General features: G+C 42.4%; 1 protein-coding gene across 1 annotated transcript in view; it reads right to left on the bottom strand.

Moving 5' to 3' along the window:
* Frem1 (FRAS1 related extracellular matrix 1) overlaps positions 1 to 16,078 on the bottom strand; it is a 150,266-nt gene that overhangs the window by 14,402 nt on the left and 119,786 nt on the right. Inside the window, exons 28-35 of the mRNA XM_021160224.3 lie at positions 12,944 to 13,073; positions 10,404 to 10,476; positions 4,771 to 4,920; positions 2,758 to 2,978; positions 2,116 to 2,163; positions 1,657 to 1,821; positions 1,328 to 1,456; positions 646 to 761 (exon numbers count right to left, since the gene is read on the bottom strand). Of these exons, the coding sequence (XP_021015883.1) occupies positions 646 to 761; positions 1,328 to 1,456; positions 1,657 to 1,821; positions 2,116 to 2,163; positions 2,758 to 2,978; positions 4,771 to 4,920; positions 10,404 to 10,476; positions 12,944 to 13,073 (1,032 nt within the window). The remainder of the gene's footprint in view (positions 1 to 645; positions 762 to 1,327; positions 1,457 to 1,656; positions 1,822 to 2,115; positions 2,164 to 2,757; positions 2,979 to 4,770; positions 4,921 to 10,403; positions 10,477 to 12,943; positions 13,074 to 16,078) is intronic.

Below are 16,078 nucleotides of genomic sequence, written 5' to 3'. Positions count from 1 at the left end.
ATTACTGAAGTCTCAATTTCAACAAGAATGCATGCATATTAGTGTAATTGCATTGTTTGGATAATATCCAGGTTATCAAATAAAAAGGTTGGTCAAGGACTGCTACATATGCATTTTTAAATTCCTTCTGGATCAGATGGATTTTGTTGTCATTATCTGACCACAAGTCATCTTTTATTGACTGTTACCCAGTGAGCCTTTGTCCTACTCGCCTGGCTTTATGGGCATCCGGGCCTCCTGCACTGCCAGAGGCTGGATGCCAAGGCCTTTCATTACCAGGTACTTTAAAATCAATAGGCATGGATGTCTGTCATTTGAAGGGGGAACAAAGAGAGATGAGAAAAATATCAGAACCTACCATGCTGCTAACTCAGGAAAGTTGTTAGACTTTTTCTTTAAAAGATGGAAATAAAAGGAAACAGAAAAGAGTGTGGCACCAGTACAGCCATAACAGCAAAGACCTTAGCAGACAGAAGTATCAAAGTCAGCCACAAATCCATTCCAAACTACAAACTCCCCTTAGGCTCCTTAGACAAAGCTGGACAGACATTAGACATTCAATACTTATTCAATGACTTATGCAGGCCTACATTTCCATGTGAAAATAAGGAAAAGGGCAGGCACGTGTGATGTTGGGTTCCTTACTGTTCTCTGCAAGCTCGGGTAGCTGTGGTCCAGGTGCCTTTCTGCCTTGTGACCAAGATGTGACAGTAGCCAGAATGAAGGAGCCATCCACCTGGGCAGGATCTGTCCTCCAGCCCCTGCAAGACAGTTGTGCGTGTTCACCTCTGAATGGACTTGATAATCTGAAGTCGGCCTCATAGTACAAGCCTATGAGCCTTCTCACTTCAGCGAAGCAGAGGAAGCCAGAGCTGTAATTTCTCATCTTAAGAGATAAATGACTTCTTACTGAAAGGACCACCTCAGTCAGAAATGGTTCAATGTTATACCACTGACATTCTGATAATTAAACAAAATCGACTGATCTAATACTATATTTTGGATTTGTTGTTGTAGTTGTTGTTTTCCCCCCAGACAGGGTTTTATCTGTGTAGTTCAGACTGTCCTGAAACTCACTCTCTAGATCAGGCTGACTTCAAACTCAGAGATCTACCTGTCTCTGCAGGAATTCAAAGCAGGTACCACCACCATCTGGCTTTATACTTTGGATCTTAAAAAGTCACTTTGTACCATTTTTCCCTCATGGCTTTCTAGGTATAATAAGAAAAGACATGTGCGAGTTGAGAATCACACATTGAATCACGCTGTAAGCTCATTAAATGGCACATTGCCCACTAAAGGTGCTTAGCTACAGCCAATGTCCCACCTTGGTTTGGGGGCTCCAGGCTTTCCAGGTGATCCCATCACATTGATACAATCTGTGGGTGCTTTCTTCAAAATGAAAGAGTCCCTTTAATTCCACAGAACAGTTCTTTGGAAACAAGGGCCGCAGACCCTGTAGGCAAGAGTGGCAGATTAGAATTGATTTCACACAAGCTGATAGCAGTTTCCTTCCTTGGGTCTTCATCTACAGGGCAACATCTGTGTCAAGTAAACTGTCCCCCAACTTGGGGTCCATTTTGTGAATGAAGTGTGTTTGTGGCCCAGGGAACAGCTTGCTGGAAGGCAAACAGGAAGGAAGGAAGATTTCCATACCTGTCTGAGAAAGTGCGAATCGGTTGTGGATTCCACCTTATCAGCTAGAGGCAGCTCTGCCACCTTGATTGTCCTCTGTGGCTGACTAACAATGGATATTTTGGCCTTCCGTTTGTGAGCTGAGAATCTGTCGCCCTCTAGTTTCAAGGAAACTATGCCATGGTACTTGAGGAAAACAGCAAACAAAAACAATGAGAGAAAAATAAGCACTGAGAAAATACACAAACCTTTTAATAATAATAATAATAATAATAAGCAATTAAAAGACAGCATCAAGGCAAAGAGACAAAAGGATTTTCTCAATCACCAAATCTTCTTTAAAAAAAAAGCAAAAACAAAAAACAAAAAACTTTTTCAGAAAAAAAACTTTGAGAAAATAGACAAAGAGAAAAATAAAATAGTATCACTTCTATGAAAACATCTATGAACTTAAGACATTTAGCAATTCTTTGTGCTTACATTGTAGATGGTGTCTGTTCCATTTCTACAAACAGAGGATGGGAGAACCTGAAAGCAACAAAAGACGTATGTGTGCAAAACTGACTTTAAAAGCAAGTAGCAGTATATTTTAGTAAGGTTCTGAAATAATTGAAAACTTAAAAAGAATATTTCATGAGATTTTTTTTCATGCCAGGTTCAATAGAATTTTTTAAACCACCATGTCTAACCATGATTATGCTGATTCCTGACAAGCAGGACAGAGAGGTGGCTTTCGTTTTCAGTGCATCTGTAGCACAGAGAGATTCAGGAAAGCACACATGTACACACGTGCATGCACACACATCTGAGAGTGTGCCTGGTGGGCATCATAGCTTCCACACCCAAGGGGGTCACTTAACTGTGCTTCTGTTCTAGGACCACTGATTGTTCCCTATCTATCTTGGTCATAAAAGGAACCAAAGCAGGATTCACACGGCTGAATGAATGTGCCTACCGCTTCAGTTGGCACAGTTAGTGGAGTGGGTCAGCATAATGATATTTGCACATAAAAGGCACTGCACGACTCCACAAAGAACTCACTATGAGAATCCAAACAGTTCTGCACTGTACCAGCCACTTATCACACATCCCCACACACGCACTCCCAGTCTTCATCCTTACTGATTTGCCATTCCCCGAGGTCATTGTCTTCCTTTGAGTGAGGTCGGTGAGACCAAAACCCTGAAGAGCATCTCCATTGGTGAAAGATGGAGGAGGCCTTTCCAGAAGAGGAGAACCGGAAGTGGTGAGCGAGGATGAGCCTGAGGGCAGCGGATGCCAAGGGCCCTTCCCCCACGTGCTGTGCTTGCTTTGGTTGAAGGAATTTGAAGGATGGCACCGTCCTGGAGGCATGCAAGATGGCAGGCAATCAGTACACTACACAAACACATAAGCAATGGCGTTGACACAGTTCCTGGAACAGCTTGTCATTAAACGTAGCCAGATGAATTTCCCACCAGATGTTGCCTTTTTCCCATTTGCCAGAAACTCCCTCTCTCTTCATCAGTTTCCACCTGGGAAAGCGGTATCCCTTCTGCACATGGATGGGGTGATTATAAACTCATGAAATCCATCCCACAAATCATAGATGAAAATCATTGTCATGGTTTGATAATCATTCCAGACGCTTAGGAAACCGGCTCACTTCCCTCCTGTGATCCTCACCAACATGGAAGGTTTATTCTCCGATCAAGTGCCACCCCCTCCCAACAATGGGAAAGGATTCGAGTTTTCCTCCAGTCTTTTAGAGGTACAAACTAGGATTGTTTAAAGGGAGCGTGTGAAAAAGCAGCAGCTATAAAAAATTTACAATCAACTCTAAAGGGACAAAACCCTAGTGAATCTTAAGAGAGTCTCTACTAGAAACTTCAACAATCAATATTTCTGGGAAGGCACAGAAAACAGCCCACCAAATACAAACAAACTAGCCAGTGAACTGGCTTAGCAGGTGGGGGTGCTGACCACTAACCCTGGCTACCAGAGTTTGATCCTGGGAACCCACATAATAGGAGAGAACAGATCCCCACAGGTTGTCCTCTGACCTCCCCACCAAACCATAAGTAAAAAGGAATTAAAGATTAAAGAACAATTACAAAACCTCAACTAACAAGAAAACAAAACGACCTGCCGAAAGAACCTGGCTGAATATTTATTTTATTTTTAGCAGCACGGAGATTCAAGCATGGAGCCTTTCGCAGGCTAAGCAAGCACTCTGCCACTGAGCTACGTTCCCAGCCCAGAGCATTTTTGTTTGTGTATATTTCCCACACTCAATGTGAGTGGACATTTCTGCTGGCCAAGAAGCACACGTGGTGTGGAGAAAGAGGGGATGAGAGATGTCATGGAAATGTGGGTGTACAGAGCAAAGGAGACAACACCCACTTTTATTATAGGGTAAGCAAGGGAACACCAGATTACAGGTAAGGAAGGAAACTGCAGATCACGGGGCATGACAAGCATTTAAAAAAGGCTTGAAATTGAGTGTCACGCTGGACACATAAAGTGTCACATAGATAAGGAACTGGAAGCAGAAGGACTTTGGCAGAGCAAACCCTCAGAGCGCCAAGGGCTTTGCTTTTCGTTTTATTTGTAGGTTGCTCTCTAGCAGGCTCTTCCCAGAACCGTTTGGCTCTGCCTCACCAAGTCATTCATTAGTATTCTCCAGCTGCCCCCTGAATCCCCAGCCAGCTGCATCTTCACGTCTGTTTTCCCCCAATTCCTTCCCTTCTTAGAATTTTCCTGGTCACACTACAGTGGGGGCTCCTGTTTTGGGCACTGAGAGCTCTCCTTAACAGAGGAAAGATAATTACAGCCCTGCAAACTCAGGGGGGAAATAATTGTCCATAGATTCTCACCAACATTGTTTCCCCCTTGGTGAGAACAACAAATGGTTAGAAAAAAAGCAACCAGGGCTCTGACTTGTTGCTTCGCTGCAGCCATTGCTCTTAGCAGGAGGAAAAACCACATGAAGCACACACCAGAATAAAGAACCCGGGAGTCATGGTGCAGGCGGCTTTCTTGACAAGAAATTACGCATTTTGATTTGAAGGCGTTATCAAGCATGTTGGCTGCTGCAAGCCAGCAGCCATGGCGCCAGGACCGCTCCTGATTTCAAGACGAGGATCAAAAGAATACCTCCTTTTGAGTCCAAAATTTTCACCGCCGCTTTTGTCTGTGTGCCAAGAACCGCATTCACAGGGGAGTTCAGAATTACTTCAAAGACCTCATCATCTTCCTCTAATCCGTCATAGGTAATTGCTATATTCCACATCTTAGTTGACATTCCTACAAGAAGTAAACATTTTAATTACTCTTTAATTGCTATTTCAATCACCTAGGTGTCAGAGAAATATATTAATTAACATGTCTACCGCTAGACTGCAGTAGCCCGAGTGAGCTATTGTACTGCCACCAACTCACTGAGGCCCTGCTGTTCTCCCAAATAATATAAAAAGAGCGCATTTGTTCCTGGACAATGATGACCGGCCTTCAATGCAAACACTGTAACAAAAAGTAAGCAGCATTACACAGGGGGAGGAAAAAAGGTTAGTAGACAAAATCCCAGACATAATTTTTCTTCCAACCCCACCCCCTCTGTGCCTTAGAATAAATAGTTACCACGATTTGAAAATCTTAATAGTTGCAAAAATCTTAAGAGAGTGCAGCAGACAGAAGTGATTTTTGGATGGTACTTCAGGCACCTTACAGAATCCTTGAAGTGATTCATGTACTCCAACTGCTGCCTGCATCGGCTGCTATCACCCCCACCCCCAGATCTTCTAGCCCATGGATGATTTTTCTGATTGATGCAATGTTCAATAGTTGGATACTCTCCTAGAGAGAATGTATGGGCTGGGGATTGTACACATAGACTGGTCCAGCCTCCATTTCCCCTCTCTGTGTCTAACATGGAGTACAAACAAGTTTATTCCACATAATCTTCTGAACTTAACACAACTTTTCATTCACTAAGATATCCCAGCTAATCTGTCCCATCAGGATGGAAGGCAAATTCAAGTCGGAGACACAAAGTACTCAGGCTAGAAGACACTTCTGAAACGGTCTCAATTTTCAGCAGTGCATGTGATGGGAACTGTGAAACATCTCCCTGACTTACTTAGAAGGGAAGGTGAAGGCAGAGGTAAGCAAGCTGAAGGCTGCTTGGTGGCATAAGAGGCTAAGACAGGGACAAAGGACAGTAAGTTTACAGTTTAGGCTCTAGAGCAAAGTTTGGAAGTCTGTCCTGCCTCCCCTGCCTATGGGTGCTTCCATATCCATAAGTCTTTCTCTATACAGTGGCTAAACACTCTTCCCCAGCCTTCTCTTCTGAAAGCTGACCTTTTGCTTGCATGCTGACGTGTCTGTTACTCTGTCACCTACATGACAGCCACCTTCTCAAAAGTATGTCTCATAGAGTTTTTATGTCTCATTCGGCATATCATGGATCCCTGCAGCATTCAGTAGAAAGGATAAATTGTTCACTTCTGAACTGGGCTGCCTTTAGAGGGAAAATGGGGGCATCTGCAGTCATTTTGGTAAAGAACAAGCTGGTGTCCGATTTATGATGCTTCCAGCATCTTCTGTGGTCTCAGATGATCTCTTTTTTACAGTCTTTGCAAAATCAGAAGTTGAACTATCTAATACAAAACATTAACTAATTCCCAACTCACTGGTGGACGAGTGGCTCCGCCAAAATGTGTGTTTTATCCCTAAGTGCTTACCTTTGCATTAGAAGCTATGGAGAACACCAGACATGCAGCATAAGCCAAGCTCTGACCTAAAGGAGTTTGAAACTTTTTGGAGGAGACAAGTTGTCTTTGGGTACCCAAGAAGACTGGTCTCAGGACTCCCACTGAATGCCAACATCTGCAGCAGTTGCTTAAGTCCCTTGTATACATACCCTATGCAATTCTCTTGTAAACTTTAGACCACCTGTTTATAATAGCAATATAATGAACACTTTGCGAATCTTGTACCTTGTCCCAGGTAATGACAAGAAAACCAAAGGGTTCACAGTCATTACAAACAGAATGGTTTTTCTGATTATTTTTTTGATTTGTGTTTGGTTGACTGGGTGGGTATGGGACCCAGGGATCTGTAGCTCTTCTTCTTACCAGAAAAGTCAAGTAACTATTAAAAGCTACGCGTGATTAGCTGACAAAATATACAGAATGCAGTGTGTGCACTAACTAGATGCCTATAGGATCCACATGTACAGATCAGAATGCAGTGGGTGCACTAGATGCCTGTAGGATCCACATGCACAGATTTGGAGGGAAGAAATAAGAAGAAATCTAAGGAAGTTAGCAAAGTTGAGGTTTGGGTCAGGGCAGTGGTAAATAGATCAGCTGAATGGGGAAGTTGCATCTGGGGAAAAGAGGCCACGGGTTGCAGGGAGATTCTATAGCTGCATTACACCAAGTGGCCAGGTTTGGGCTTTAGACAATGGTTAATGAGGGAGGACATCACTGCCATTCTGAAAGCAAACACTTTAGCAAAGTGAATTTGAGTGTCTGTGTGAAGGTTGGGCACCCAGAGAGTCTGGGACATTAGAGGCAGCTGTGGAAATAAAAGGAGATGGGCAATGAAGAGGGATGAAGGCTGAGATTGTTAATATTCAGAGAACTGTTCTCACCACCAAACATCATAAGGTTAGGTACAATTTAAATAAAAATCCAACATACAGGGACATATTTCCACATCTCAAACAGTTGTCCTCCTATTTGAAAATTTATTTCAGAAAGAAATGATAGTATCACTTTTTAAACAAATCAACCAACAAAACAACCAAAAGACCTTTAAAGTTTTTATAGATCTTTATGAAACTAAGCCAAATAGTTGAAAGAGATCTTCTCTGAGTCTCTTCAAGAGCGTCTGACTTGCTGACCTCCATTTTAATTTGGTTTCCAGCCTCCCAGGTGTGGGGGGTCACTGCCTCAGGTTGTGAAATGGGATTTTCATTGCTGTTGTTTGGTCCCCTGCTTCCTTCACTTCCCAGGTGCAAAGTGTCCCTTAACTCCCTGAGATGTCTCTGAGCTTCTAGGGGGCCTGAACTGCCTGTTCCCGTTTCCAGAAAACAAAAGGTGTTGGAGTGCAGAAGGGGTGTCCTGTCATAAAAACACACCCATTTTATAAAGAAGCCGAGTTCCTGGATATTTTCCTACAAAGCAGATTTCTCTGTTGAGAGACATTTTCTCAATATTTTTCAGTAAATGCCAAATTAGAGAGCTGTTCCTTTGGAAAACATTTTGACTTTTCAGAATGATGACGATTTGATTAAGAATGCATCAAATCTTTCAGGGACATGTTTTAAAGGAATGCACTCGTTTTCCTTAGAGTGTTTGCACAGGCACTGAAGCACTTCAGGTCAGAGCAGCTGAATGCCAGTCTCAGGACCCTGGTTTGCAAAGTTTGGTAAAGTGCTACAGGCAAGCCTTCATCCCTCCCCAGTAAGAGCTCTTCAGTCTCACAGTAACACACTTACTGGATGACCCATTCTGTTTCTCTGGTATCAGGGAAGCTGATATTTCCAGAGAAATGAATAAATTGCTCCTGGCAAAAGTGATAGGATGGAGCTGGGGACATCTAAAAGAGGCAAGGATTTACAATATGAAAGTACATAAACATTTATAGGACCTGTGGATGTGGGGGACTTTTTTTTAAATTCTCTAAAGTAAGGCTTCATGATATGAAATTATTTCTGGCTTAATAAATTCCAAATTCATGGGCAGCCAAGCGTGTGGCTTTTTAAAAAATGTATAAAATGTGCTTGTATTATTCCTCAATGTATAAACAATCCTTAAAATCCTGAGACCATTTGGGGGCCCCAGAAGTCATTAGTAGCTATCAAAACAGCGTGTAAACTCTTCTAGACAAACGGGCATTTATCTTATGTAGCAGAATCTCCAACAGATAAATTTCTGAGTCTCCCCTAGTGTGATACATTCTAGCTCTTCCAAACCCAAACAGAGTGCCTGGTGAGCTGCTGAAAACCTAACTTGCAACAAACAGCCATGGGTAATAAAAAGGGCGTGTGACAAAAATGATTGACTTTCAAACAAGTCCTTTAAAACAGGACAAAAGAACATTAACCCTTTCTTGGTAGAGCAGAGGACTAAGGAACCTGCAGAAACCTAAGGATAAACGTTGAATACAGATCAGCAATAACACGGTCAGCCTAGAAAACCCACTCCATATCAGAAAGCCAAACGACATGGGAAGGGGGCTAGCAAGAATATCTGAGCTGTTGCATGTCAAATTCAAGGCTCATTGTTAGAGGCTGAATTGTATCCCCCACAGCTTATATTGTGAGGTCTTCCTAACTAACTGCCAGGACCTCACAACGTGACATCATTTATAAATGGGGTGATGGCATGGTCATAAGTTAGCATGATGTCATGGTGGAACAGGGTAGCTCCTGAACGTAAGCTCATTTGGGTCCTTATGATGAGGGAGACTCAATCCATAGGGAGAGCATCGTGTGAAGGGGAAGACAAGGACTAGGGAGACAGAGGCAGAGCCAGGACCACCACAGATCGCTAGCAAACCTCAAAAGGCACAAAAGAAAGAGACAGGAGAGATTCTTCCTCACGAACTGACACACATCGGTCTAGGACTGAACAGCCTCGGAAACTGCAAGGCAATGTCTATGTTTAAAACTACTCCGTTTGTGGTACTCTGATATAGAAAAACCATATCATCTTCATATGCTATGCTTCTGGTTGTGAACAGCACAAAGACATCCCTAAATACTAAGATCATCAGTTTGGGGATGGTGGTGACGTTCAGTCATTTTAGTGAGCTTACCCTGGGCAGAATGCGGTCCAGGCACAGAACATCTCTGCAGTACAAAGCTGCAAGCCCTGGCCACTTCTCTAGCATTTGTCCCTTTGTCTTAGGTGAGTGACCCAGGTCCATTACAGACCATAGGGAAGGAGGGAGAGCAGGGAAGAATAGGAGGCAGATAAATCCACCCACAGGGAAGCCTAGAAGTGTGGTGTCCAGCCTCCTGGCTTTAAGGCAGTCTTCTCCAGAAGTAAGTGGTTCTTCTGTGTTAGGGCTTCAGGCTTCCTCCTGTTCTTCTTGCCCACCCCCCCAACTAGAATGTTGCCTCCCCTAGGAAGCCTTCCAGCATTTTCTTTACCTAGAACAATGGCTTTCACTTTGGCTTCCAAAGTTCTGTAGGCAAATATTTTCATGTCTATATATTGCATACAGTAGAACAACTTCAGGAGAAAAAAAAACACACACTTTGATATTGTACGTTTTGGTACTCAGCAAAATTTTCAGCAAATTTTTATTTAAATCCATGAATTTAAATCAAAGTAAGTACTATTCAATGAAATAATGATTTGCCCTGGAAGCCTATTATGAAAACTTATTTCAAAAGAAATCATTTAGAAACTCCTTTTAGCATTCTGTAGAATCATAACATTTGAAAAATTCCTACCAAAATATATGGATAAATTAACATTATATTATAATGACGTTTAGATTACTTTATTTTTCTGGATTGTTTTGAATATTTACTTTTGATACTTTTATGTTTATCATTTGCTATGATCTTTTTTTCTCAGTTTAAATAAATATTCACTTGTAAGAAGACTATATATAAGAGCAGAACTTCAGGCCAAACCCGTCTGTTGGGCAAAGGGTGGTACGGCTCCCTGGCGATCTTCTAGTTGGCTGAAATTGCATAATATCCTGTGTTCTCAGCAGTCTCCAGATCACTTATGGAACATGAAACAAACCAGAAACACAAAACGTACCTGGGTCAAATTGAAGCAGTTTGGATGGAGTGACAGTAAAATCTTTTCCAACTGTAGCTGACACTTGGTTAACCTTAGTAGGAAAGAAAAAGGCATTTAAAAAATAAAAGTAAGTATTCTCCACTAGAGAAATGGTTACTCTCCCCACCCCATACCAGACTAAATTCATGGCCTCAAATCTGTTTTTAATGCTAGGTAGGTTTTTTTTTCTTTTAAATTATAATAAACCATTTTGGGTCCAGGCCCTGTGGTATGCTTTCCCCCCTTAAGATCCTTTCTCCCTTTAAAAGTACCCAGTTATTGGAATACAGAGAACAAAGTTTACAACCTTATTGTTCTCTTTGTTATGAGAGCCATTTTATTCCATCTCCTCCCTTGGTCATAAATGGAGAAGGAAGAGGGGAAGGGAGAAGGAGACCCAGGGAGCCCAGAGAGCCTGTGCACCATCAGCCAGCTCTGAGGGCCGTGAGCTCAGCGCACAGAGATCCCTCAGGCCAGACTAACCAAACAAGTCCTGAGCACTGCCTCAATGGATCCCTCACTCAACACTAGCCTTCTGGGACTGACAGTTGTGCTAAGAAGTTATGTGCAGGCAATCCACACCCAGGACCCCCAGTTCTAGAGGCCTTGTTATGAAAGCTGTACAGAGGGAAAATTATTCTGGTCTAACTCAACTACTGACTGCCCCATTCAGTCCCTGATCCAGGTCTAAAATCCAAGGAGGCATCCAAAGTCATGGTCTTAGATGCCCAAGGAGAGTCTACATGTCTGCTAAAAAATAAAAGTCTGTGGTGAGCTTGTAAAGGGTCATTGAGTGAGACCCAGTTAGTCGTTAAGTCACACATATTTACGATGTTGAAGATGGTTAAGATGGTGAGAGGAACGGAGGTACAACTTGAAGCTATGAAATGCCCATCTATTCCTATGGTCTCTGACATCGTCTCTTGTTCCAGCCAAGATGCTAATAGGTCAATGAGTCTGTCTGGAAGCATCTTGCTGAAGAAGAGATTACCTCTTAGGCGTCCATTTACTCTTTGCTTTCAGTGTTCAGTGCCAAGGCTCCCCCTGAACCAGCTTTTGCTGGGAAAAGGCAGCCCATTGTACACCTGCATCCACCATATGCTGGAAGTTACATTTGTCTGCATGGTTCTCACATATGCAATTACCTAGTATTTACCACCACCGGGTTTACAGAATCCTAGGTGGGAAAAGCATGTCTGATGCAAGGTGTTTGGAAAGACATATCAGGTGAAGAGACACAATGCAGCGCTGGCAGACAGCACAGGGCAAAGCATGCCTTCTCTCTCTTCTCAGTCAAGAAGCCCATACAATCTCATGTAAGATGGCAGGTTTTATACACCCCCATATCAAACAGTCCCCAAAGCTTCAGGCACTACACTTGATGAAGGCCTGCACCCTTAACTGTCAGGATCATACAACTTTTTATGTAGACTAAAGTCCCATAGACGTTCTTTCTACGTGTCAAGGTGAGTGGCAATGTAGACCTAAATGCTTCACTCAGATATATAGAACTCACTGTAAAGGACCAGGGGATTGTTCACAAAACCACACCAGGTTAATTCTCTTCTCTCCCATAGACATTCCCTGGAGTTATGGGAAGTGCCAGCTTTTCTACTTCGATGATAAAACACCTCCAAGATGGCGCCCAGAACAGCAGCCACACCCGATCTCCACAAAGAGACAGAGACTTATGTCCACTAGAAAGATAAACAGCCAGTCTGCATGTGCACAGGTTTAGGTCCACAGGGTTTTAATTGAAACACTCAATATAACTTCTACTAACAGAGATGCCACCTCATCCAGAGGCTCATCTTGTTAGACTGAGTAGGAGTCTCTTTTGTTCCCCATTAAAGTACAGAATCTTGCTCTACAAGCCCACTTTCTGGAAGGGCTGCTGTTACAATGACTTCGAAAACCATTTCAACTCTACAAGCTTCAGGTTGTGCTCCATCCCAAGGAAAAGACAGCAAATCCTGCCCATGTGAGGACTCCACACTGCAGTAACTGTCCCAAAGTGCCCTTCTACTTCTGCGTGATGTGGATACATCTCACACTAGGCTTATGTCTATTCCTGTGGTCTCAGAGACCTTGCCTCTATTTCCAGCACAAGATGCTAATAGGTCAATGAGTCTGTCTAGAAGTATCTTGCTGAAGAAGGGATCACCTGTTAGGTCTCCATTTGCTGTTGACTGCTTCCGGCATCTCATAGGAGCTGCATATAACTTCCAAGGTGGAATTTAAGAGAGTCGCTAAGTCAGATATTTCTGTGAAATCAAACTTGAAAGCTAAAGAATGTGTGGAAGTAGCTGGATTTCAAAACCAGTGGATTTTAAATATTGTCTGGGAATTCCCTGAAAGACTGGAGAACAAAGATGTTGTATACTTGGACTCTCTGGCATATAGTAACTCCCCCCGCCCCTGCAGTCTGTGGTCCTTGGCCATTACAAATGTTTCTAAGAAGATCATCAAAGGCGCAACATTAAGTTCTATCTTGACAATTTGCAGTTTAGAGTTGTTACCTCTACACCCACAAAGGCTGAGTCCATGGGATATCCCCTTCTGGTAACTTCCAAGGGCAATAAGCCCACATTCTCACAAACCTCATATGCAGTCTGGGACCATTCAATATACGACCATCTCAACTCCAAGCTGTGAATTAAAAACACAAAAAACAAAAAACAAAAAAGAAAAAGGAGAAAGGACATCATTAGGTACCCACGAGAATGTCCCTCGGTATGGTCGGATCAATGAGAGCTGAGCACTGAGTTCCATCCAATGGCAGTTTGATTAATCCATGCCAATCACAGAAACCTCTCACGGTTATTTGGAATATTTGTTCATGACAAACTCTCACATTTTCTTCTTTGATAATTATAATGACCTTGTGAGGGAAATGTTCAAAATTCTATTTCATAAATGAAACAAGATTAAAAGAATTTCCAAATCCCACAGTTGTTTGTGATGAGGCAGAGGTTCAAATTTGAGTGTGTGTATGTAGGGAAAGAAACCAGCAGGCACGAAGTTCAAGAGTCTATTCATTCTAGGAAGATCTCTGAAACCCTGGGTTCACTTTAATGAAAAGTTCTCCCCAGGACGTGCTTAGGAATTAAAGTGTCTATGTGCTTTGTTCCTAACTCCTGTTCCTCTCTCTGTGCGTGTGAAAGAGACACAATAGTGTGCAGCTCGGGTGCAATCCTGGCCATCCCTCAGTGTCCACAGAAAAGTGGGACCCACTGCTGATTCGGGCATGTGTACACGTTCAAGTCTCACACAGCCTGCACATAGCACACAGCTTGCACATAGCACACAGCCTGCACATAGCACACAGCCTGCACATAGCACACAGCCTGAGTACAGCATACAGTCTACACACATCCTTCTGTATGCGTTACTTGATCCATAGATGACAGACAATACCGAATACAGTGTAGATCCTCTGTAAGGAGCTGATTTACTATATTGCTTAGAGGTTAATGACAAGAAAGAGGGTCTATGCATTCAACATGACATAATTCTGTAATAAATAACTGAATTATGATTGGTTATATCTACAAAACTCCTATGACACAGAAGGACAACTGTATACAGCTGAACATGATTCATAAATAGTTCTAATATACCATGAATCAATCTGACTTTCGATGGAAATTGTCATATTTAATGGTTGCCATCTAAAGAAATTAGAAAGACTAAGGTCAGAAAGGTTCAACAACTAGTTTATCATCCTTGTAGGGGTCACAGGTCACTACCACAATATACAAAGTTCACTAACAAAACAAATCCAGTAGTACTGGTCTGCCTGAGGATAATGGTCTGGGGTAGACTAACATCCCAGCATAGACTTACTACAGGGGCCCATGATAAAGATATGCTTGTTGTACATATACATGTTTATTCAATAGTTATTAAACATTAGGTTACTGCATGATGGATATCATAAAAATGATCTGAAATGCATTATTATATTAAGAAATATTGGTTCATTCATTAGTATTTGGTGCAACAGAATTAAATCTACCATGAAATAGATCAAGAGATAAAAAAGTAACTGTGCTTAAAGCACAATAAAATAATAGTCAATAAGGTCAATTCAAAAGCCAATAGAAATGACAAATTGCAAAGAATTCCCAGAGGATCCAGGTAAACAAGAAAGGAAAAAAAAGTGATTCAGAGGGAAGACAGCAGAATAAATTGGGGACCTGATATATGTGGCCAGATTTGAGCTAAGTCTCCTAAGAGTCAGGTGAGCTCCAAGGCTGAGTTCTGAAGTTCCACCCGTCACTTATACTGAGCAGAATAAGCAGAAATCAATGCCACCATACAGACCCATAACCTTACTGTCTAACACTCAGTGCCACATGGCTCTGATCTAGATAAAAAAGGGAACAATCCAGAGGACTGTTCACTCTAAGGCACAGTCTCAGTGTTTGCGAGTGTGCATGCGTATTTTCCGGACGAACCTTCTGACTTAGCGTGATGCCTGTAGGTTAAGACTCCCCAAACAATGTCCTGTGTTTATTTTTCCCAAAACTAAATCACTATAAGTAATAATAATCTGTTGAAAAGCCATGAAACTTAACCCAGGCTATAGATTTTCCAGAAAAACTATTTTTAAAAATAAGGCCTCCTATACCCACAGGGTACATGCAGTGTGTTCTGACTGTGAATCCTTTTTTGCAGTAATGTATTTGCAAAATAGAATAGCTCCTTCTATTCTTAAACTCTCTGCAAATACATGGGGGTGGGGGGGAAGAAATGATGTAGCCAACTGCTTTGTGATCCTTCCTGTAAGAATCCACATGACTGTAAGCTTGGTATTAGGTAGACATTCAGATGTAGGAACCTATAAGGACAATCTTCAAGTGCTGTGTATGAGGGCATTGTGTAGATAAGGATGGATTGATATATTCACATCTAAGGGACCCTCTTCTTAGTACTGAGTAGAGTGCATTCTGTGGGCAGAGAAGATGGTTAATAAGATACCTACCATGTGTTACACATATCTAGTGAACCTTGTAAGTTGATGGGCAAGAGCCCTCAGGCCAGGGCTTCCCCACCTCACACTGTGGATGTCAGAGTCAAGCATTCTTTGCTGCAGTCTGGTAGCTTGGACTCTGAAAGGTCCAGCAGCACCACCATGGTGGACATAAATTTGTACTTTACCCCGCTAACGACCGACAAAACTATGTCCAGACTTTTCAGATGACCCCTGGGAGGAAAGACACCTTCAGCTGAGAGCCACCCGTCTGGAGATGCTCAGCACCGCAGAGGGTCTGTTCTAAGTGAAAGCTAAATTTTGGTCTTCGAGAACCACTTTTGGAAACAGAAGGCAATGATGCTGGATTATGCTGAGCCCTCTGCCATTCAGTAACTTGAAGTAGTCAGACAGACAGACAGACAGACAGACAGACAGACACACACACACACACACACACACACACACACACACACACACGGTGTTTGCACACCTCATTTAACATTGCAGATTCTTTACCAAAGTTTAATTTTCTTTAGTCATCCTTACCCTGGCTTAGGGTTTCACGCATAGCACAGTATCTGGACTTTTTGATACTGAGCACGTTCCATGGGAGAAGCCTTTGCTTTTCCATGTATGGCAACTCAACTTGAGGAGTATGGAAGACAAAAAGTACCAA

Source organism: Mus caroli, unplaced genomic scaffold, assembly GCF_978045245.1.
Source record: "Mus caroli unplaced genomic scaffold, Mus_caroli_1 scaffold_6, whole genome shotgun sequence".
Taxonomy (NCBI): Eukaryota; Metazoa; Chordata; class Mammalia; order Rodentia; family Muridae; genus Mus; species Mus caroli.
Note: the sequence above shows the minus strand (reverse complement) of the source record. Positions and strands in the feature narration are given on the sequence as shown.